This window comes from Macaca nemestrina, chromosome X, assembly GCF_043159975.1.
Source record: "Macaca nemestrina isolate mMacNem1 chromosome X, mMacNem.hap1, whole genome shotgun sequence".
Classification (NCBI taxonomy): domain Eukaryota; kingdom Metazoa; phylum Chordata; class Mammalia; order Primates; family Cercopithecidae; genus Macaca; species Macaca nemestrina.
The window spans coordinates 115587569-115613435 of NC_092145.1; the positions used below are offsets into that span (position 1 = coordinate 115587569).

At 40.4% G+C, this 25867-nt stretch overlaps 1 protein-coding gene across 19 annotated transcripts in view; it reads right to left on the reverse strand.

Annotated features, from left to right (window-relative positions):
* The window catches only part of LOC105463462 (lysine demethylase 6A), a 235697-nt gene extending 209830 nt beyond the window's left edge, over window positions 1-25867 (reverse strand). For 14 of the 19 annotated variants that reach the window (XM_011710615.2, XM_071088327.1, XM_011710608.2 and 11 more), the window contains exons 1-2: window positions 25339-25865; window positions 25064-25127 (exon numbers count right to left, since the gene is read on the reverse strand). In XM_011710615.2, the coding sequence (XP_011708917.1) occupies window positions 25064-25127; window positions 25339-25499 (225 nt within the window). In that variant the 5' untranslated portion in view covers window positions 25500-25865. Of the gene's footprint in view, window positions 1-25063; window positions 25128-25338 lie in introns of all 19 variants that reach the window. The other 5 variants (XM_071088328.1, XM_071088330.1, XM_071088329.1 and 2 more) reach the window with 2 other exon arrangements.

Genomic DNA, 25867 nt, shown 5'->3' on the forward strand with positions numbered 1-25867 from the left:
AGCCACTGCACCCGGCCGTCCCCATAATTTTAAAAGAATTAAAATTTTAAAAGCTATGCTCTCTGACCAAAATGTAGTGAAATTAGAAATCAGTAACAGGAACAAATTGGGGAAATTCACAAATATATGAAAAACTTTAAACACTCCAAAATAACTAATGGATCAAAGAAAAATGCAGAATACTAAACCACTCCACAACATGATACAACATATTACACAGAAAATAAATAACTCATTTCTTTTTTTTTTTTTTTGAGACGGAGTCTAGCTCTGTCGCTCAGGCTGGAGTGCAGTAGAGCGATCTCCACCTCCCAGGTTCAGGTGATTTTCCTGCCTCAGCCTCCCGAGTAGCTGGGATTACAGGCGCCTGCCATCACGCCCAGCTAATTTTTGTATTTTTAGTAGAGACGGGGTTTCACTGGGTTGGCCAGGCTGGTCTCAAACTCCTGACCTCGTGATCCGACCGCCTCGAATTCCCAAAGTGCTAGGATTACAAGCGTGAGCCACCACGCCCGGCCAACTCATTTCTTAAATAACAGACCGACTAAACTTATTTTAAGAGAAACTCCCTATTATTAAAGAGCCTAACAATCTTTTTTCCAGGAAGATTTTTCTCAGAAAAAAAAAGTCTCTATAAATTGTACAGTAACAAGTTTAAAAGAACAGAAAAAAGGATAAAATCATAGAATTTTTAGAGCTAGAATGAATTAAAATTGTAGAACTTTACTACATGTACATTGCTGAAATAATTATTATTCCCTGCCTAAGGAAGACTAATGCCTCCTACCCATTAAGTTTTCCCTTGCTTATTCATCTGAAATTCATACAGACACATATCTGTATGTACCACCTCTCCTTCAGACTCCTAAAAACTTCTGAATCACTTTGTCTATTTTAAGTGTTTTAAGAATTTTGGGGAAAAAAATTTTGTTTGGCTGGCCTTAATATGTAGAAAGGAGCAGAATGTTATGTTATACTGGTACATTTGGCATAGGAAACTAAAGAGTAACTGCTGTTTGATGGCAAACCATAACAGTGACATTCTGCTATAATCCAGTTTATCTTTCAGTTTCTTTCTTTGCATGTAAATATGTATTTCCTTTAAAGAATATAACAGGAAGCATTTGATATTCAAAAGTAAGCCTTGTAGTTATTTAAACCATATCCCCAAAATAACAGTTATGGGTCAAGCCCTAATGGAAACAGCTTTAAAATGAGGATCATATGCTGTGATGTTGTCACAAGTTAAGATTCTCCTAAATTTGATTTTTAAGACTTACTTTGTTCACATGACATAATATCTTTAGATAAAACTTTCATAATTCAAACTGGAATTACTGTAAGACTTCCAGTTCCACCAAAATGGAGTACCACAGCTTCATTCTTCCCAGGTCCTCCCTCTTACAACTAAAAAACCTTGAACATAATACAACAAGCAAGCACAGAAAGTATCTGAAAAGTGGAAAGAAAGGAGATTTCCTAAAGACTTCATAATTTGAGGAGTAATAAGGCAATGAGATCCCTGGGTTTTTGTATTGCCACCCATATTTCCAAGACAGGATGCTGCTTCCGAAGACCCCAATACAGTATCACCAGCTGTCACAGAGAAAAAAAAAATTCCAAGAAAAGCCTGTTCCTCCTAGTCAAAGGGCTGTGAAAAGGGTAAGCTTAACAAAGGAAACCCTTCTGGCAAAACCCATCCTATTCCAGCTAAGTACCAAAAGAAAACACACATACACCCTCCACAGTTTCAGTGGAGCCGGGCATATAGCTAATCTAACACACACACACCCCACCACAAAGCAGAAGCAGGTAAAAGAGTAAGCTTACCAAAAGAAACCTTTCTGGCAAAATCCATCTTACTCAAGCTAAATACCAATGGAAAACACACACACACACACACACACACACACCCTCCCTTCCTCCCCCTCCCTCCACAGTTTCAGTGGAGCCAAGCATACAACTAATCTAAACACATGCACCCCCCACCACAAAGCAGAAGAAGCAGGTAAAAGGGTAAGCTTACCAAAGAAACCTTTCTGGCAAAACCCATCTTACTCAAGCTAAATACCAACGGAAAACAAACACACACACACACACACACCCTCCCTCCCCCTCCCTCCGCAGTTTCAGTGGAGCCAAGCATACAGCTAATCTAACATACACCCCCCACCACCAAGCAGAAGAAGCAGGTGGTGCTTTGCACCAGGTGGTACTGGAAGGGCAGAATGGATAAGTGCTCTTACATCCTCCACCCAGCAAAAGCAGGCTGTGGGACTGGAGCCCCTACCAGGGTTGTGCTGGCAGGACAAAACAGGGAATTGATCTTCCATTTCCCCTGTTGGGTTAGTGGCAAGGCTAAAAGAGGAGCTGATCTTCCATACTCCACCCAGTAAAGCAAGTGGTGTTCAGACTCACCCATTTAAGATAGTGCCAGTGGGTTCTGTGGGCAAGTTAGGCTTCCACCACCACCCATTAGCAAGGAGGCTTAATAAAGGTGTGTGAGGCAGTTAGTCACCACTACCTTTCCCCATCACTCCACTTCCACCTCCCTCCTGCAGACACAGGCCTGGTGTCCACAGGACCCAGCAAGAACCTGAACCCATCCATCAACAAGACTGAACAACGAGATGTGAGTTAGAGTCAGTCAGCTTTCTACTCCCCGCCCCAACCCCTGGTGTCAGTGGTAACCAGTGAAGAGCTGAACCTCCACATTCACCCAGTATCAAGGCTAAATGAAGCAGTGTAAAACAGAGTAGCTGACAACCATTTCAGCTATTCTCAAACGCCAGTGGTACCCAGAGGGGACTGAGCTTCCATTCCCCACCTGGCATCAACTAGGGGAAGTGGTATGAGGTAAGGAGCTTTTTCTTCACCCTGCAGCATCAGTGCAGTGTGAGTTAGCCTCCCTACTTCTCTCTTGCTAAGGCAGCATGGCCCATCAGAAAGTTCATCTTATACCCCCTACTCACAGGCAACAAGGTGGCATAAAATGGTGCCCAACTTTTGTCAGGAAGATGTGAGAGTAAGGAAAGAATTGAACTTTCATCCCACCAGTCTGCATTAAAGCAATATGACTTAGTGCCCCACTTTTTCCACAGTAATTGTCAGCAGGACCCAGCAAGAAGCTGAATGAACACACCCACCTAGCCCTTGCACTACACCTCAACAGGGGGACTGCCTACTATAAAAAAGAATAGGCCAGGTGCCGTGGTGCACACCTGTGACTCCAGCTACTCAAGAGGCTGAAGCGGGAGGATTACTTGAGTCCTAGAGTTCAAGACCAACCTGGGCAACAGAGCAAGACCCTATCTCAAAAAAAGAAAACAAAATTAGCCAGGCATGGTGGTACACACCTGTTGTCCTAGTTACTCAGGAGGCCAAGGTGGGAGAATCACTTGAGCCCAGGAGTTTGAGGTTACAGCAAGCTATGATCACATCACTGCACTCCAGTCTGGATGACTGAGCAAGACCTTGTCTCTTAAAAAAAAAAAAAAAAAGAATAAGATGCACACTTCTCAAAATATGTATGATATCCAAATTGTCCAGGGTACAACTGAAAATCACATGCCATACCAAAAACCAGGAAAGCATAATATGAATGAGGAGAAACAATCAACAGACACGATACTGAAGTAAATCAGATTTTTTAATTACCCGACAAAAATAAAGATTTTAAAGCAGTCAACAAAATGCTTCAACAAGCAATTGCAACTGCTCTTAAAACAAATAAGCAAATCTCAGCAAATGTTATTTTAAAAGAACCAAATGGAAATTATAAAACAAAACAAAAAAACCTAAAATAAAAACTCTTTGAATGAGCTCAACAAAAGAGTGGAAATGATAGATGACAGAGTCAGTGAATAGATCAGTAGAATTAAGTCAATCTAAACAAGAGAGAAAACAGACTGAAAAAAAAAAAAAAAAAGAACAAAGCCTCTGAGACCTATGGACAAAAATCGAAAAAGCTAAGATTCCTCTCAGAGTCCCAGAAGATGAGAGAAAACAGGACTGTAAAGTATTCAAAGACATAATGGCTGAAAACTTCCCAAATTTGGTGAAACACGCTAAACAAAGATACAAAAAGGTGAGCAAATCCCAAATAAAAAAGACATTCACATCAATACATCACAATTAAACTTCTGAAAACTAAAGACAAAACAATCTTGAAAGCAGCCAGAGAGAAATGATACATTATTTTATAGGGGAACACCAATTCAAATGACAGCAAATTTCTCATCTCAAACCGTAAAGAACAGAAAAAAACAGCACGACACTTGTCAAGTACTGAAAGAAAATAACTGCCCACTGCGAATTCTATATACAGCAAAAATATACTTCAGGAATGAAGGAAAGTAAGACAGTCTCAGAAAAACTAAGAATTTCTTGCTAGCAAACCTACCCTGAAAGAACGGCTAAAGAAGCTCTCTGGAAAAAAAAAAAAAAAGAAAAAGAAATGATAAAGAATGCTGAAACTTCAGGGAAAAAAGGAACTGTGGAATAGGTAAAATAGGGGTAAATGTAACAGACTATCATACTACGCATGAGTTTTTCCTTTTATCTTTTTTTAGTTCTGCTTACTAAGGAAGAGTTCTTAAATCATATTTGCTGGTTGAAGCAAAATTTATCACACCATCTGATGTGTTGTTCAATGTATGTAGAGAATGTAAGTACACTTAAGAAAATTTATTTTAAAGTAAAGAGGGCAAAAGGACCTAAATGGAAACAAAGTTTCTGTGCTTAACTGAAAATGGTAGAACACCAATACCAGTAGACACAGGTAAGTTACATATGAATACTGCAATATCCAGAGCAACCACTAAGAAATCTATAAAGAAATATATTCAAAAACATTAAAAATCAAGATGGAATCCTAAAATATATTAAGATAACCCGTAAGAAGGTAAGAAAAAGCAGATGAATGAGAAACACAGAAAAAAAAATGCAAGTAATAATAGAAAGACAACAGAAAACCCTCCAAATACTTAGAAACTTAACACCGTACTACTACTCCATGGATCAAAGAAGAAATTTTAAAAAGCATAGAACTGAATCAAAATGAAAATACAAATACAAAAGTATGTGAGACACAGCTAAAGTAGTGCTGAAACGTAAATTTAAAGCACCAAATTGTTACATCAGAGAAAACGAAATGATTCAAATTAATAATCCAAGTTCCAAGCTCAAGAAACTAGAAAACATAAAGAGCAAATAAACCCAAAGCAAGCAGAAAGAAGGAAATAGTAAAGATCAGAGAAGAAATCAACAAAATTGAAACCAGGAGAACAGTAGAATAAAAAAAAAGAAATCAATAAAACAAAAAGTTGGTTCCTAAAAAAATAAAAATTGCTGGGCTGGGTGGCTCATCCCAGCACTTTGGGAGGCCAAGGTGAGCGGATCACCAGAGGTCAGGAGTTCGAGACCAGCCTGGTCAACATGGTGAAACCCCATCTCAACAAAAAATACAAAAACTAGCCGGGCATGATGGCGGGCACCTGTAGTCCCAGCTACTCGGGAGGCTGAGGCAGGAGAATGGCGTGAACCTGGAAGGTGGAGCTTGCAGTGAGCCAAGGTTGCACCACTGCACTCCAGCCTGGACAACAGAGCAAGATTCCATCTAAAAAAAAAAAAAAAAAAAAAACTCCCACAACAAATCAATTCACTCGGGTTGCGGGATACAAAATCAACACACGAAAATTTACATACTAACAATAAAGACCAGGAAATTTACATTTAAAATGCATCATCATTTGCAATTGCTCAAAAGAAAATGAAAATACACAGGTATAAACAAATGCTCATGGAACAAATCAAAGAAGACCTAAGTAAACAGAGAGACAACTCATGTTCATGAATTGGAAGGCTTAGTACAGCAAAAATATATATATATAAAATATATATTTTATATATATATATGTTTTATATATGTCCAGGTTGATGTAATGCAATTCCTATCAAAAGCTCAGTAAGGTTTTTTTTGTTTTTGTTTTTGATTTTTGAGACAGAGTCTCGCTCTGTCGCCCAGGCTGAAGGAGTGCAGTGGCGCGATCTCGGCTCACTGCAACCTCCGCTTCCCAGGTTCAACCAATTCTCCTGCCTCAGCCTCTCAAGTCGCTAGGACTACAGGCGTGCACCACCACGTCTGGCTACTTTTTGTTTTTTGTTTTTGTTTGTTTTTTTTGAGACAGAGTCTCGCTCTGTCACCCAGGCTGGAGTGCAGTGGCATGATCTCAGCTCACTCCAACCTCTGCCTCCCAGATCCAAGCGATTCTCCTGCCTCAGCCTCCCAAGTAGCTGGGACTACAGGTGCATGCCACCACGCCCAGCTAATTTTTGTATTTTTAGTAGAGATGGGGTTTCACCATATTGTCCAGGCTGCTCTCAAACTCCTGACCTCAGTTGATCCACCCGCCTCGGCCTCCCAAAGTGCTGGGATTACAGGGGTGAGCCACCATGCCCGGCCAATTTTTGTATGTTTTTAGTAGAGACAGGGTTTCACTATGTTAGCCAGGCTGGTCTCAAACTCCTGACCCTAAGTAATCCACCTGCCTCAGCCTCCCAAAGTGCTGGGATTAAAGGCGTGAGCCACTGTACCCGGCCTCAAAACCCCAGCAAGCTTTTATGTAGACATAGATAAACTTACTCTAAAATCTATATGAGAAGGCAAAGACCTCAGAATAGCTAAATCGACCTTGACAAAGAGGAATAAAGTGGTGAGAATCACTACACCTGGTATTAAAGCTGTAAAAACTAGAGGTTCCTCTTCAAAGACTTTCCTCCCCATCTAATTAAGAATAAATAGTAACTTCTCTTAGAAGCAAAATTTATTCAAAGACCTGCACTAACATTCTTAAATATCTGCTAGCCGTAATAAATAAATCAATGTGCTTTATATTCTTAGCTCCCACAAGTTAGCCTATTTGCCCTGGCACATTTATACTGGTCCAAGCAAGCATTAGGACATAGCCTGTTCCTCTTCCTTATTTAAAGGTGTTTTTACCTTTCTCAACATTCCACAAGTTACGTCCTCCTTCCTTTGTTCTCCTCTGCCTTTGCCTCTTTTAAAAAGTTCTAAGCTGCTAGCCAATTGGGACAAATACAAAATGTGAAGTCCTGTTCCAGCCAATGGAAACTGGACACAGCAGTAGGGTCGACGCGTCAGGTTATAAATGACTCTGTCTCCTTTGTTCGGTGGGTGTACTCTCGTGGCAAAACTGCTAGCAAGCGTACCCTTTCTGCAGAAAGTATAAGAATGGCCTTGCTAAGGAAATTAAATTTATGTTCAAGTGCTATTTCTTTATGGCACCGGGAAACAAGCATTTCAAACAACACCTACTATATAATGACAGTAATCAAGATAGTGTGATACTAGTGGACGAATAAGCATGTAGACAAATCAAACAGAATAGAGAACCCAGAAATAAACCCCTACAAATATATACACAACTATTTTTTAACAGATTCAAAAGCAATTCAGTGGAGGAAAAATGACCTTTACAACAAATAATGGTGGAGCAGTTGAACATCTATGGCAAAAACAAAGCTCAATTTCAACCTCACACCTGATATAAAACTTGAATATAAAACTACAAAACTTTTAGAAAAAGAAAATAAATAAACCTTAGGGATCTAGGGCCAGGCAACATGTTTTTATACTTCACATCAAGATCCATAAAATAAAAATTAATACACTGGACCACAACAAATTAAAAACCTTTGCTCTGCAAAAGGCTGTTAAAATCATTGAAAGTTATAGAGCAGGAGAAAATACTTCCAACCACATACCTAACAAGGACTAAAATCTAGAAAATATAAAGAAATCTCAAAACTGAACAGTAAAAAAAAAAAAAAAATCCAACTAAAAAATGTGCAAAAGACATGAACAGGCATTTTACCAAAGATGATATACAGATGGAAAATAAAAACATGAAAGATGTTCAGGCCGGGCACAGTGGCTCACGCCTGTAATCCCAGCACTTTGGAAGGCCGAGGCAGGCGATCACCTGAGGTCAGGAGTTCGAGCCAGCCTGGCCAACATGGCGAAACCTCCTCTCTACTAGAAATACAAATATTAGGTAGGCGCAGTGGCGGGTGCCTGTAATCCCAGCTACTCAGGAGGCGGAGGCAGGAAAATCACCTAATCCTGAGAGCCGGAGGTTGCAGTGAGCCAAGATTGCGCCATTGCACTCTAGGCCTGGGCAACAAGAGCAAAACTCTGTCTCAAAAATAAAAATAAAAATAAATAAACAAAAAATGTTCAACATCACTAGCCATTAGGGAAATACACATTAAAACCGTAATGACCTATCACTACACACCTATCAAGAATATCAAAAATAAAAACAGCAAATGCTGGCAAGGATACAGTGAAACTGGAACACTGATCCATTGCTGGTGGAAATGTAGGTAGAACAGCTCTGCAAAACAGTTTGATGGTTTTTATAAAACTAAATATGCAACTACCAGCAATTGTACTCTTGGGCATGTAGCCCAGAGAAAACTTATGTTCACACAAAAACCTGTACACAAATGTTCATAGCAGTTTTATTCACAACAGCCAAAAACCGGAAATAACTCAGATGTCTTTCAAAGGGTAAATGATTAAAGAAACCGTGATGCATCAAAAAGGAACTGTTGATACACAATACAACTTAGATAACTCTCCAAGGATATCTGCTCAATGATCAAAGGGAATTCCAAAAGGATATATACATATGATCCCACTTATATAACATTCCTGAAATGACAGAATTATACAAATGAATTTGTGGATAAATGGGTTAGTGGTTGCCAGCGGGTGGGAAGAGATGAAGGAAGGAAGTAGATACGGCTATAAAAGGGGAACAAGACATATATTTTTGGTGTGGAACTTCTCTGTCCCTTGACTATATTTCAATATCAGCATCCTGGTTGTAATATTGTTACCACAGTTTTGCAAGATGCCACAGTTAGGGGAACTGGGTAAAGCACACACTAGCTCTATTATTTCTTACAAATGCATATAAATCTACAATTCTCTCAAAATAAAAAGTCAGATTTTTAAAATAATAGATAAGTGTTGTCATTTACAGAAATATATGCATGATATCCAATCTGTCATGTGATGTCCACTTCTGTAAGTAAGGACAACCAAGTCCAACAAGACAAAGAGCCAAAAAACTTATATTAGATTGTTAAGGACTCCAGCTTTCCTTCAGATAGTCAGGACCCCCTTACCGCTTTTCATAGAATCATGACTATTTAAGGATTAGATAATTTATATAACCTATTAAAAGTTATCCTCTGAATGTCTGAATGCTGTTTACAACATCCTGGCCAATAGCGTCAATGCACAAACCTGGGCAACTTCAAGGAGAGAAGACTCACTTAATTTTACCTATCCATTTGTCATCTTTGAAAAGCTGATTTAAAAAAAAAAAAAAAATTTAAAAAGTGTTTCCTTAGGAGTTATGAGTTATACTCTGAATCTAACTTACAAACTCCAAATCTATCTTTTTAACTGATAGACTTATAATAAAAGTATAATCATATACACAGACACACTCATACAGCAAAACCCAACAATAAAAGCTTACTTTCGGCTGGCTGCGGTAGCTCACGCCTGTAATTCCAGTACTTTGGGAGGTCAAGGCAAGTGGATCACCTGAGGTCAGGAGTTCAAGGCCAGCCTGGTCAACATGGCGTAACCCTGTCTCTACTAAAATTACAAAATTTAGCCGGGCATGGTGGCAAGCACGTGGAATTCCAGCTACTTGGGAGGCTGAGGTGAAAGAATCACTTGAATCCGGGAGGTAGAGGTTGCAGTGAGCCAAGATTGCGCCACTGCACTCCAGCCTGGGCAACAGAGCAAGACTCCATCCCAAAAAAATAAATAAATAATAAATAAATAAATAAAAGCTTACTTTCAATAGATCAGAAAGCGCCTCTGCTAATGCCAAGCGACTCTTGCTACTCTTAGGGAAACTAAGGATCCTTACTCATCTTTGTAATATCCACATGCCCAGTACCTAATATATATTTATTCAATGTGATATTTCTTATCAATTCATACCTGAGAATTCACTTAACCTTGCCATCACATGAGTTCCTAGCAAGCAGGAATATACAGTGATTATGCCTAGAATTTTAAATATCAGATCTGACCTAAGAAATAACAATCCCAACTGTAAGAAAGAAGTGGTTTGGGGAAGTCAAAACACTAAAGAAATACTTTCAACCCAGTCTAAAACTAACGAAATGGTTAATCTTATATTAACAAAAACATGCAACCTAGATTAACAAAAGCATACAAATCTCAATTTCATTATGTGCATTCATTCAGTTTCTGATCTTAAAAGCTTGAAGCTAAAATCAAAGAAAATTATAATCTAAAACAAAGTTTAATTGTGCCCTCCTTCTAGGTCAAAATCTTCAAGAATTGAGTCAACCCTAAAAATACAAATAAACAACTAGCTACAATTTTGGTGCTATATAGTCATTTTGGAAATTCCTAATTCCTAGCCCTTCATTTTAAGAAATGGTAAAACTGGTGAACCATAAAAATTAAGTGATTGAAGTACGCAGCAGGTCCTAAAACTCAGGTCTCCAGTTCTCTTTTCTTTTTTGAGATGGAGTCTCGCTCTATAGCCCAGGCTGGAGTACAGTGGCGCGATCTCAGCTCACTGCAACCTCTGCCTCCCGGGTTCAAGCAACTCTCTGCCTCAGCCTCCCGAGTAGCTGGGATTACAGGCACCCGCCACCATGCCCAGCTAATTTTTGTATTTTTAGTAGAGATGAAGTTTCACCATCTTGGCCAGGCTGGTCTTGAACCCCCAACCTCATGATCCACCTGCCTCGGCCTCCCAAAGTGCTGGGATTACAGGGGTGAGCCACTGTGCCCAGCCAGTTTTTTTGTTTGTTTTTTAAAGAGACGAAGTCTCACTGTGTTGCCCAGGATGGAGTGCACTGGCACAATCACAGCTCACCACAGCCTTAAATTCCTGGGCTCAAGAGATTCTCCCATGTAGCTGAAACTACAAAAGAATGCCACCATGCCCAGCTAATCTTTTTAAAAAATTTTTAGAGACCAGGGGTCTCTCCACATTGCTCAGTCTGGTCCTGAACTCTTGGCCTCAGGTCTTCAGTTTTCCAATCTATTGTTCTTCCTAGGTATAACATTTACCCTCCCAAGCAAACCAGCATTTTGAGCACTCAGGCTGAAGAAACAATACTAAAGCCTATTAACTATGTTAATGACAACTGTGCTTACAGGTCTTTTTCCAGTTAAAGCCATAGGTTCTCTAGGGATCAATCCACATTGTCTTCCCCTAGCATCCTTATTATTAATAGAGATTTTGAGAGAATATGTGATGTGGCCACGGAACACCACAAAACTATGTGGCAAAATCCATGCCATTTTAGTCTAACCAAGCCAGTGGTTCTAAAGCTTTTCTTTCTCCCTGACATACATCATTTACACCTCTACCCAAGAATTAGTAAACTAAACTAACTGAAAATATTGAACTAATATCCACAGTTGAACTTCAAGGAAGATTCCCTATACTCTCTGAAATCATACATAAAATGTACGTAGCTAAAGGGTTATTGACACGCAAGGGGTAAATGACTCCAAAAAAGCACTACTCTCCTAGCTCTATCACCAAATTTTTCATCTTTATAACAAAAATAAACATATTCTGGGCTGGGCATGGTGACTCTTGTCTGTAATCCCAAAACTTTCGGAGGCCGAGGCAAGTGGATCACTTGAGGTTAGGAATTTGAGACTAGCCTGGCCAACATGATAAAACCCCATCTCTACCAAAAAATACAAAAACTAACCGGGAGTGGTGGCATGCACCTGTAGTCCCAGCTACTCAGGAGGCTGAGGTGGAAGAATCTCCTGAACCCAGGAGGCAGAGGCTGCAGTGAGCCATGGTTGCACTACTGCACTGCAGCCTGGGGGACAGTGAGACTCTGTCTACAAAAAAAAAAAAAAAAAAGAGATATTCATCTATAAAATCAGCCTGGCCAACATGGTGAAACCCTGTGTCTACTAAAAACACACAAAATTAGCAGGGTATGGTGGCACATGCCTGCAATCTCAGCTACTCAGGAGGCTGAGGCAGAAGAATCACTTGAACCCGGGAGATGAAGGCTGCAGTGAGCAGAGATCACACCACTGCACTCCGGCCTGGGCAACAGAGCGAGACTCCATCTAAAAAAAAAAAAAAAAAAAGAAAAAACAAAAAAAAAAAGACCAGTATTTTCATATAGCAAGAGGTAAAATTAACAAAGCATTTTAACAATATACAGTTATGATCTAATTTGTGTGATTAAAATATCTAACAGAATATGCTTGAAAAGTGAAAAGCTACCCAATAAACTTTTATCAGTGGCTGCCTCTGAAAAAAAGAACTAAATAAGTGAGAGACGATGTAGGAATTTTTTTTTTTTTTTTTTTTTTTTGAGGCAGAGTCTCACTCTGTCACCGAGGCTGGAATGCAATGGTGCGATCTCAGCTCACTGCAACCTCTGCCTCCCGGGTTCAAGCAATTCTCCTGCCTCAGCCTCCCAAGTAGCCAGAACTACAGGCACCCGCCACCATGTCTGGTTAATTTTTTTTGTATTTTTAGGAGAGACGGGGTTTCACTATGTTGGCCAGGTTGGTCTCAAACTCCTGACCTCATGATCTGCCCGCCTCGGCCTCCCAAACTCGGCCTCCCAAAGTGCTGGGATCACAGGCGTGAGCCACCACGCCCGGCCGGAATTTGTTTTTTAATATTTGGCCACACTACTCTTCTCTGTATCGTTCCAATTTTAGTATGTGTACTGCCAAAGCAAGCACAGAGGGTGATTTTCACTGTACCATCCTTTCTATAACTTTTCAGTTCTGTACTACGTGCAAGTATACCTATATTCAAAAAATTGCATGAAGGCATTTCAAAAGTCAAAGACAATAAGATGGCTGCAATTAGGATGGGGGCAGTGGGGATGGAGGGAAACGGATTTGAGATTTGAAACGTAGGCCAGGCACAATGGCTCATGCCTGTAATCCCAGCATTTTGGAGGCCAAGGCCAGAAGATCACTTGTGTTCCAGAATTCAAGACCAGGCTGGGCAACATAGCAGGACCTCATCTCTACAAAGAAAAAACAAAAACAAAAACAAAACAAAACCAAAAAATTAGCCGCATGTGCTGACACATGCCTATAGTCCCAGCTACGTGGGAGGCTAAGGTGGGAGGATCCACCTGAGCCTGGGAGGTCAGGCTGTAGTGAGCAGTGATCATGCCAATGCACTCAGCCTGGGTAATAAAGTGAGACTGTGTGTCAAAAAAAAAAAAAAAAAAAAAAGTGGAAATGATGAGGTCTGGTGATTGGGAATTGAGAAAAAGAGATGTCAACAATAATTCCAAGGTTTCTGGCATGGGTAGTGGCAAATGACATTTACTAAGACAATTAATATTAAAGACAATTATAAATTCAGTTTGCATATGTTCAGTCTGAGACACCTTCAAGATACCAAGGTAGTCAAGTAGGCAGTCAAACATGTATGTAAATTGGGAACAGGGTGAATAAAGAGGACCTAAAACACAGCATCCTTGCAAAGACAGAGATGTAGTCAGATACAAAGTCAAAGTAGCAAGGATGTTACGAAAGCCAAGAAAAGGCCTTTTTCAAGAGCTCTTAAGTCTGCCTCCATCTCACCCCTATTCCTAAACCGCAGCCTTAAACTCGTCTTTTCCAAGATGTTATCATTATCCAAGATATTATCTTAGACTGAGCACTTTCCATGCACTAAGCCCAATGCCACACATTTTACATTTTTTCCCCTAACACAAAATGCAGTAGTCGGCAGGAAATGTATTACTACTCTACTTTACCAGTGAGAAACCTGAGGCTCTGAAAGATGCTTGCTTGCCCAAGTATCACACATCTAGTAAGTGGTAGTAACAGAATTCTATCCTAAAATTCATGCATTGCTATCTACCCATCGGTACTGAAGTTCCTTTCCCTTACACAGTATCCTTCTCACAGTGGCCAGTACTATTCCCATAAAACCTACTTCTGGTCATGTCACTTCACCTAATTAAAGAGTTAAGTTTAACAATGCCCCAAAACATCCTATGGCCTATAGTGATGGGGCTCCTCACATGCCCAGCTATCTTTTCCCAATCCCACTGAAACACGCTACCCTCTACCCATACCCGACTATTCACAATTCCTCAAACACCATTTAACTTTATACCTCTAACTCATCTTTTTTTTTTTTTTTTTTTTTTTTTGAGACAGAGTTTCACTCTTGTTGCCCAGCCTGGAGTGCAACGGCACAATCTCGGCTCACCACAACCTCCACCTCCCGGGTTCAAGCGATTCTCCTGCCTCAGCCTCCCAAGTAGCTGGAATTACAGGCATGCGCCACCACACCCAGCTAATTTTGTATTTTTAGTAGAGGGGGGTTTCTCCATGTTGGTCAGGCTGTTCTCGAACCCCCGACCTCAGGTGATTCACCAGCCTCGGCCTCCCAAAGTGCTGGGATTACAACAAGCGTGAGCCTCCACGCTCGGCTTATACTTCTAACTCTTTACCCTCTTTTTCCTCGTTACATCTAGATGCCTGGTAAATTTCTACTCATGTTTCATAACCAAGGCTAAATGCTGAATCTTTGTGCAGTTTCCCTCAGTCACTTCTCCAGTCAAAACCAGCTGCTCCAGGCCACACGTGGTGGCTCACGCCTGCAATCCCAGCACTTTGGGAGGCAAAGACAGGAGGATCACCTGAGGCCAAGAGTTTGAGACCAGCCTGGCCAACATGGTGAAACCCCATCTCTACTAAAAATCAAAAAAATTAGCTGGGCATGGTGGCGCACGCTTGTAATCCTAGCTATTCGGGAAGCTGAGGCACGAGGATCACTTGAACCTGGGAGGTGGAGGTTGCAGCGAGCCAAGGTCGCACCACTGCACTCCAGCCTGGACGACAGAGTGAGACTCTGTCTCAAAAAACTAACCGCTCCAGCAGGCACAGTGGCTCACGCCTGTAATCCCAGGATTTACGGAGGCTGAGGTGGGCAGATACCTTGAGCCCAGGAGTTAGAGACCAGCCTGGGCAACATAGTGAAACCCTGTCTCTACAAAAAAAAATACAAAAAGTAGCCAGGCTTGGTGGTTCACGCTTATAGTCCCAGCTACTCAAGAGGCTGAGACAGGAGAATCGCTTGAGTCTGGGAGGCAGAGGCTGCAGTGAGCCCAGATAGCATCGCTGCACTCAGCCTGAGTGACAGCTGACAGAGTGAGACCTTGCCTCAAAAAAAAAAAAAAAAACTAAACTAAACTGCTCCAAAATATGGAGAACCGTTGAAAACAGGAGTTCATTAAACTATCTTCAACACCTGTGCATACTTTAAATGATCCATAATAAAAAGTTTTAAATGTTTTAATTACTCCATCATTTCAGAGCTCATAGCACTTTGCATGTATCTTTATTATTACACTTACTACATCATATGATCACTCAGTCTGTCAGCCTCTCCCAACAGACTGACTGTAGCAGGGCAGAGGCCAGGTCTTATTGGTTGCCCCAGAACCTGACACAATCCCTCACCCACAGCAGCTCAACAAATGTTTCATCAATCAATCAAGCAAAGCAAAAGCTTTTGTAGTCTCATTCTGATATTTGAAATTCAAAAACCTAAAATATTTATTGAACTACTGTATCCTGAAAACAAATTTTCCCTAAAAATAAAAACTATCCAGACTCATGCAACTACGATTCATAAAGTTCTTAGGAAAAATTACCTCTTGTGTCACATATTATGTAATATTTTATCACAGAACCCTATCACAATATCAAAATACAAACAAAATTCACATCACATACTCAGCTAAATGTTTTCTACTCATTTTCCAAGCAACTATTTCTTAACTTCCATATAGCAAAAAACGAGGTCCATAGATATTTGAGATTAAGAAATTATTTTACATGTAATAAGGGCATCATGGTTATGTTTCAGAAACAAATATCTATGGATTACATGACGTGACTGATTGCTGAGATGTGCTTCAAAATAACATGAGTGAGGGGCAATATGTATAGATGAAACAGGACTGGTCATGAGTTGCAAACTATTGAAGCTGGGTGATGGTTGATTTTCAATACTTTTGAAAACACTGAAAATTTTTCCTAATAAACTTTCTTCAAAAAGAGAAAAATCTAATGAACATGTAATAAATTTATAGCCTGAAAACAACCCTTTGTCTAAAACAATTTCTTCCACTGTTCTAAACTAAAATGAATTAGATGACCTTATATATACCCTTAACTATAACCCCAACTTTGTTCCTGAGAATAAACTTAGCAGCAGCATCTTCTATTTATTCTAACAAAGACAAAATACTCAGTCAGGCATGGTGGCTCATGCTTGTAATCCCAGCACTTTGGGAGGCTGAGGCGGGGCAATCAACTGAGGTCAGGAGTTGGAGACCAGCCTGGCCAACACGGTGAAACCTCATCTCTACTAATAACACAAAAATTAGCTGGGAGTGGTGATGCACACCTGTAATCTCAGCTACTTGGGAGGCTGAGGCAAGAGAATCGCTCAAACCCTGGAGGCAGAGGTTGCAGTGAGTCGAGATTGTGACATTGCACTGCAGCCTGGGCAACAAGAGTGAAACTCCATCTCAAAACAAAGACAAAATAGTACCACAGAGAAAATTACAAAAAGCATACAAGAATACAATTCACAATTGAATGATATCAACAGTTTTAATAATATACAGAAGTAAACAAATGATGGAATAAAAGGAAGAAATAGGTAAGAGAAAAAACAATAAAAGCTTATAGAAGAAAGTTGCAAGCAGTCTACAAATTGGCTCAGAAACCTAAAACTGTCTAACAAGGGATTACTCCCACCCTTCCAGGTGACAGTTTTGTGTGTGTGTGTTTTGTCTTTTTTTTTTTTGAGATGGAGTCTCGCTCTGTCTTCAGGCTGGAGCTCAGTGGTGCGATCTCGGCTCACTGCAATCTCCACTTCCTGGGTTCAAGCAATATTCTCCTGCCTCAGCCTCCTGAATAGCTGGGATTACAGGCACGCACCACCACACTCAGCTAATTTTTGTATTTTTAGTAGAGACGGGGTTTCACCATGTAGGCCAGGCTAGTCTCGATCTCCTGAACTCGTGATCTGCCCACCTCAGCCTCCCAAAGTACTGGATTACAGGCATGTGCCACCACGCCCAGCCCAGTTAGTTCTTAATCAGGTCCCAAGTATCAGCCTGTGCCAAATCAGACCCAAAAGTAAAGTCAGCAATGAAATGCTAAAGATCAAAATGAAGAATGAGTGCAGTGACTATCACAAAGCCATCTAAAACACAAAGAAATAGGACCTAACTGGGTACATCTCTACTCCATTCACTCCTACCCTCACTGAAGGACCGTCAAGTTCAAAAGTATCCCAACTTGAGACTGTAATAAAATGAAACAAGACCTTTACAAGTATCTCTTCTAACTGTAGACACGGTAGTTTAAACCCATTTTTAGTCAACCAAAATATAACATTCTGGTGTACTCACTTATCAGTGTTTTTTTTTTTTTTTTTTTTTTGAGACGGAGTCATGCTCTGTTGCCCAGGCTGGAGTGCAGTGGCGCGTTCTCGGCTCACTGCAACCTCCGCCTCCTGGGTTCAAACAATTCTCCTGCCTCAGCCTCCCGAGTAGCTGGGATTACAGGCGCCTACCACCACGCCTGGCTAATTTTTTGTGTTTTTAGTAGGGATGGGGTTTTGCCATGTTGGCCAGGCCGGTCTTGAACTCCTGACCTCAGTTAATCCACCCGCCTCGGCCTCCCAAAGTGCTGGGATTATAAGCATGAGCCACCACGCCTGGCCTTATTGTATTATTTTTAAGGTAATATATGTCTCCGGTGTTTTTAAAAAAAAAAAAAAAAAAAGCAGTATAGAAATCTATAAAACAGTTTAAAATCTCCCCTCCTTCTCACCCCAAAAGTGTCTTGTACTCCAAGATGATCATTAAGTACTTCTTGAGTGTCCTTCCAAACTGTCAGAGAATTTAAATTGACCCATGAACACTCATTTAAGAATCTCAAGAACTCATAACAAGGTAAACATTACTACAGAATGAAATCAAAGAAGGACAGAACACACAGCAGATCATCCTTTGAACATCTGCTAAAAGCTAAAATGTGATTTTTTTTTTTTTTTTTTTTTTTTTTTTTTGAGACGGAGTCTCACTCTGTCACCCAGGCTGGAGTGCAGTTGCACCATCTCGGCTCACTGCAACCTCTGCCTCCCGGGTTCAAGCAATTCTCCTGTCTCAGCCTCCCGAGTAGCTGGGGCTACAGGTGCCCACCACCACGCCCAGCTAATTTTTGTATTTTTAGTAGAGACATGGTTTCACCATATTGGTCAGGCTGGTCTCAAACTCCTGACCTCAAGTGATCCGCCCACCTTGGCCTCCCAAAGTGCTGGGGTTACAGGTATGAGCCACCGCATCCAGCCTTAAAATGTGATTTTTAAATCATGTTTTCCTAAACAAAATTATAAGACGCCTTGCTAACATCTAAATCAAGAAATATCATCTCCAAGAAACACAATCAACAAACAATCCCCATCTTTAAAAGACATTCTAACTTGTGAATTGTTAAATTTACCTTTCTCATAAACTTTCAGAGTATTTCACATTTTTCTTCTCCCAAAGATGTTCCTGTGTTAGTCATCCTTAAACTTATTTCACCCCTCTCAAAGAACTTAAGTTCAACACGAGCAAGAAATATCTGTTATCTTCATACTAACTGCGTAGAAGACGTGCACTTAGTGTACATTAATACACTGTTTTAATTTACTGTCATAATTTACAAACCAATGTGGAAAACTGATAAAATTATATGTGAAGTTTCAATATAAGTACTTAAGCCTGTCAATTACGCACTCATTAAATAAACTTCATTAATTAACTAATCTACAAATAATACATGTGAGTCCTAAACAGCCTAACCACCATTTCAGTTCTTAGAAAAACTGGTGGTGTTTTAACATAAATTAGCTCTCTAGATAACACATTTCAAAAATATTATTAATAATGCAGTGTTATCAGTCATTAACATCAATTTCAAAGAGTTCAAAGTATCACAATGAATTTCAAAGTAAAAATAAACTTAACAGAAATCCTTTCAAAGATGCAGAACATTCGTACTATGTAAACAAAAACTAAATGTTACATAATTCAAGTCAGAGTAAGACTTACTCTGCAGCTAGCCAAGCAATGAACTTTCATTTTGGTTTAAAGTGCATGACCCATCACTTCACCTAAGTCACAAAAATTCATCTCTCAAGCAGTTTTCCTTAACAACTTAAGATACTGGCCAGGTGTGGTGGCTCACACCTGTAATGCCAGCACTTTAGGAGGCCACGGCGGGCGGATCACATGAGGTCAAGAGTTTGAGACCAGCCTGCCCAACATGGTGAAACCCCACCTTTACTAAAAACACAAAAATTAGCCGGGTGTGGTGGCAGGCACCTGTAATCCCAGCTACTCGGGAGGCTGAGGCCTAAGAATCACTTGAACCTGGGATGCCGAGGTTGCAGTGAGCCGAGATCACTCTACTGCGCTCCAGCCTGGGGATAGTGCAAGACTGTGTCTCAAATTTAAAAAAAAAAAAAAAAAAAAAAAAAAAGTGGCCGGGCGCGGTGGCTCAAGCCTGTAATCCCAGAACTTTGGGAGGCCGAGCCGGGTGGATCACGAGGTCAGGAGATCGAGACCATCCTGGCTAATACGGTGAAACCCCGTCTCTACTAAAAAATACAAAAGAACTAGCCGGGCGAGGTGGCAGGCGCCTGTAGTCCCAGCTACTCGGGAGGCTGAGGCAGGAGAATGGCGTAAACGCGGGAGGCAGAGCTTGCAGTGAGCCGAGATCCGGTCACTGCACTCCAGCCTGGGCAACAGAGCCAGACTCCGTCTCAAAACAAAACAAAACAAAACAAAACAAAAAAAGTATCTAGAGGTGGCCGTCAAATGCTCTCTAGCTATTTCAATTTGTAATTGATTCAACAGAAAGAATTATTCACTGAAAAAGAAAACCAGAACTTTAAAAGTGCTTGTTTATGTATTGCTACAGTTCTAATTTGTGCCCAAATATGCAAACATGTTCTATAATCTTAGTATACCTTTATTACCAGGGACATATCAAAACTTTAGGAAATATCAAGTATATAAGACTTTGTCCACGTAAAAAATTAAGACTACAAGTGTTCAGAAGACAATCTTCCAAACTAGAAAACTCTTTAAAACATATTAAATTGAAGACATAATTTTCAAATACAAAGCATGACATTATTTCTATGGTTACTTTCTTTTTGGGTTTTCTTTCTTTTTTTTTTTTTTTGAGACAGGGTCTCATGACTTTTCTAACTAAAACACTAGCCATCTTTGGCACTGGAAATGAATTTACAGGTTGAGCATCCCCAATCTGAAAATCCAAAATCTAAACTTGCTGAGTACCAACATGACACTCAAAGGAAACGCTCATTGGAGCATTTTGGAATTCAGATTTTCGGATTAGGGATGCTCAACTGGTATGTATTCTGCAAATATTCTGAAATCCAAAAAAATCCCAAATCCGAAACACATCTGGTTCCAAGCATTTTGGATAAAGGATACTCCACCTGTATCCCTTTAAGCGCCAGCAAACAAAAAGCACACATAAATGAGAAGGTTTTTAACCAACATCCAAATATTACAGTTTAAAAAAGCCACCTCTAGAACTGACCTAATAATTTCCCCCACTAAACATGCCAGCAAACCAAATTTAAGAAAATATGTTTCAATGGATCTCAAACTACTACTTCTATTATCAAAAAAATTTAAAACACCAACTGTTTTAATGCTAATATGTCCTAGGGAAAAAAAGCACATACATTTTTAAGTGATATACAACCTATAACTTCTAAGTATTTTGTATAATCTTTCTACTAACAGAATTACCAAAAAAAGTTCAGTAAGAGTATTTAAGAAAAACTTAAAAATAAGATACTTTGGTCAAAACTGTGTAAGTATTTTAGCAATAGTTCCCTGACACAGATAAGATTCCCCAGTCCCCAAGCATTATTACTATAACTATACTTGATAGTACTACTATATTTAAACTTACATTTATGGTATATATTCCTATATACTCTAACTCAAATCCTTACCCTACTTAAGAAAAAAAAAATTAACCCAAAAGGTTTTCAAAACTGTACTAAAAAAGTCACAAGTTAATTTATGTTAAAATATTTTGCTTACTTTTCAATAACTCCACTGAAATTTTAAAAAGAAGAATCTTGAATTATTACATTACCAGAAGATTAAGGGTCAGCATTCAAGAGCAAACTGTTCAAGATCACGCTATATTACAAGAACTCTAATTACGCAGGCTCTAGCTGTTCACAACCTTAAAAACATTACCAAAAAATAATAATATTATTAACTACTTTATTTTTTAATCCAAAACCCCAGGCATTGTATATCAAATGGCCATCCTACAAACAAAAAATTATTTCAATGACTCTAATATAACTGAATCTGACAAACACATTTGGGAGACGATGAGAAATCAGTGGTCTGGATAAACTATCTGCACACCTGGAAAAAGGAATACACATATACATATGTACATACGTACACGTACGCATACGTACGTACACATATGTACAAACGCATACATATACGTATATGTATATATATCTATACATACACATGTGTATACATATATACATGTATGTATATATACGTATGTATACATATATACATGTATGTATATATACGTATGTATACATATACATATATACATGAATGTATCAAAGCACATGTATAAATACATACGCATACATATACACATACACATATACATACAATATAAATACATGCATATGTAGATATGTATATGTATATACATGTGCATGTGTACACATATACATATCTACATATACACGTATGTACAAATGCATACTATACATACATGTATTACATATGTATATATTATATATGTATGCATGTGTGTATATGTATATGCATATTACATATGCATGCATGTGTGTATATACGTATATGCGTATGTACACATATGTATGTGTATATATGTATATACGTATGTGTGCATGTGTATATATGTATATGCGTATACACATATGTATATACATATGTGTATACGCATATACATATACATACGTAATTTGTGTAAATATACGTATATATGTTAAGGGGCAAGTAAGAGACTCATATTTAATGCTTTCAACTTTCTAAAGCTTTTAGGTCAACAGTTTTTTTAACATACAAATGTGAATTTTAAAAACTTGAAAGAAAATCCAATAATATACATAGGAACAAGAATTTTTGAAAACAAGTAGTAATAGCTAAATTTCTGCCAGAAAGGAAAAAAGTTATACAAAATGCAGACTAAATTGGGGCGGGGGCGGGGGGGGGGGGCATGGCAGGACAAAAATCAAAGCTAAAAAGGTAATTCTGGGAGTTATTCAATTCCATTATCTGCCCTCAGGAAAGTAGCCTAAACCTGCCCAGTAAAGAAAAACCAACTCAAGACTTTCAGAGAATAAGAATTCTGAATTGTGAAACCAACATAGCTCAACATTCCACAAAAAAATACTGCTTCGAGGACTGTTAAAAGAAGGATGAAACTAAATAATTCAATACTTCCTATAGCAGGACTCAAGCTCATTCACTTCATTCAGAATCCAATTCAAACAGAGGGTGCGAAGTTATATAATGTCAAGCTTTACATTACACACCCCACTGGTATATTCAGACTCACAAAGATGCAATCAAGAACTATATGCGGTTGCAAGCACATATCAGAGAATGTTTTATTTTAATGTTAAGGCTGATGAATCTTGTCCTAAGCAGGTAGGACCTCACAAGCACTGAGTCTGAAGCAATGAAGATTTTTTTTTCTTTAGTTTAACAAACTACTTAATCATTCATCAAATCACCCCATATATCATGAAGCCCCCAAACATAGTGAAGCTTCACTAGTTTTTCTTTTTTAGCATGCATTCAAACATCAAGTAATGCACAACTTGCCAAAAATATTTGAAAATGGTTATTTTTTAAAATTTAAACTCGTTAGTGCATAATAACTGCAGAGTTTAATATTACAATCTGAAATCCAATGTTAAGCACTATTCACCGTGAATCTATCTGAATATGAGCATTCTAAGACATAAAATCAACTAGCATTTTACACATTCTCAACATAAAACATCGGATTCCATTTATTTTTTCATCACCATAAGCAAAAGCAATCGATTTGGCCAAACTTTTCCAAGTGAATTATCTTTGCAAGCAATTTTATCAATCCATGTTAGACCAGCAATAATCCCTCCAAAACAAAATAATGCTCTTTGAATTTAAATCATGTTTAATCTTTTGTAATGACAACTTTGACAGCAGTCAAATATTTTTAAATAAAATACTTTAAATACTCAAATTGGGAAAAAAAACTTTTAAGGCAGGAGACCAACAATTACTGACGCTTAAATCTTTCCAGAGCTAGTCACTGTTCATTTTTACAACAATAATTGCAATGAAGCCAATTAATACCTATGTAGTCAAAGTTTAATTCAAGTTTTCTGTATCGGTCAAAGGGGCCGGGCTTACTGAAAAGCATTATTTCCATTTAGTTTTCTGATCATTATATGCAATAAAACTCCTTATAATTACTTGGAAATAAAAACAAATTTGTAATTACAGATAAAAAAGAATTGATGACTCTGCTAAACCAAGCTACAGACAAAAATTCAGAACAAAAAAATCAACTTAAGAATAAAATGTTGGACTTACTTCAAACTTCCGTCTCAACTGTAACAATAAAGCTAGGTGTCAAATGCAAAGCTATGATTTCAGCTAGAAAAGAAAATGTCTAACGGATGCAACACCCATAGCACACACTCCAACTTTCACGGTCCCAATTACGAAGAAAGTATTCAAATATCATTGCAATCAGATTTTGGTCAGGAAATATAAATTGATGCCTAGAGACTGAGACTCCAGCCTTTGTTCAATAGCTTAAGGATGGGTAACTAAATGTGCTACAGGTTGATAAGCATTTACCAGGCTTATGCATGCTGCTTCCAAGCTTGTGAAAGGTACAAGAATTCTATATGCAAATAATCTTGGGTAATTTTTTTTTAAACACCACTGAGCTACACACTCCGAAGGAAAGGCTTATTCACGGCTACTATTTATTTCCATGTTTACCTCTACTCCCTCCCCCAAACCCCCCCCTTCACTTTCTCCTCCCACCCTGTCCCGCCATCTTGGGCCGATAGGAGCAGCCATTACTTAACTAAATGACAGTGCCAACAACTTTCCACACAAATAAACAGAGACTACACCCCGAATCCTCCCCAGTCTCCCCTGTCAGACACGCAGGAAATGAGGCTCCAGGAAGAGAACACATTTACAAATAACTACGGTATTTCTATGCCAAAAAGACCCAAAAAGTAAACAAGTCACCTAACTTCAGGTAACACACATTGCGACCGAGATACATGTCAACAGCCCAATGCAAACTCTTCACCGACCTAAACTCCGTGAAACTTCCCCCTTCTGGGAGCGGGGACACAAGAAAGCCTAAAACATTTGGTTAGCAGTAGGCATCACGAACAGCCTGCTTGAAGGAAAAGAATTTCTTTAAACCCGTGAGAGGCAAGTGAAGTCCGGAATTGGGGGAAATCTGAACACATTCACGATCCCTTGACCCTAAACATGCACCTCGAAGATCATCGGCCTATCCCCAAAAAGCTGTAAAATAGCAGGCAGTTTTGTCGACCCAGTTGAGCCCGGCCCCAAAGCGATCCCGTCTCTGTTCCTCCAGCTACAAGAGGAAAAGAGCAATTTAGCAAGGGAGCAAGCTGGGTACCCGTGGGTGGGGGGAGAGCAGAGGCAGGAAATAGTTTTCCGGAAGCCCCTCGACCATCGTCCGCGGCCACAATGAGCGCAGACCCGGCCGCGGGGCCCGGGGCGAGCGCGGCGCCGGCCGGGGAGACGGTGTCCGCGCTCCGACTCGCAGCTGCCTTACCTTGCCCAGTAGGGCCTTCGTCCTGGCGCCATCTTCATGAAATCTCACGAACCCGAAGAGGCGGCTGTGGGGAGAGACACAGGCTACTCGTTAACGCTCCGGGAACGCCACCGACCCGTCCCTGCCCGAGCCCGAGGCCCCGGCGGAGGCGGCGCGAAGAGCGCCAAACCGAGGTGCCCGCCCCGCCGCCGCCAGAGACAAGCCGCGCTCGGGCCTCCCGGGAGAGCGGCTACTGCCCGTCCGGAGCCGACCGGGCGAGTGACGGCGGCCCGTACCTGTCCAGTCCGCCGAGCGCCTCCCTCTCCTCGGCTGTCAGGCTGGGGGACGCCTCCTCGCTCTCGCCGCTCGCTTTTCCCGCCGCCATTTTCTTTTCCTCATCACCGAAAGCGGCGGCGGCAGCGGCGGCGGTAGCGAGCGACACTCCGCAGGATTTCATGGAAACGCAGCGAATTCACAACTCCAACGCCGACACCCCCCCCTCGGACCGGGGCCCGCAATGACGCCCCCAATCTGCGCGCGGGACCAGCACACCAACTTTATCGCCGCCTCCTCCTCCGCCGCGGGCGGCGGCGACGAAAAATCCCAACGCGGCGGCGGTGAAGGCGGCGGCGGCAGGGGCTGCGAAGCCCCCGGGTCGGCAGCGGCGGCTTTCGGCTGTAGGGTCACATCGCGGGGTTGGGCAAGGGGCAGCCACGGGCGGGGACGGCGGGAACGGCCGGAGCGCGCAGGGCTGGGGAGCACTGGGGGGATTCGTTGGAGACACAAACTTCCCCGGCACCAGCACAAAGTTGTTGTAATTGTGTC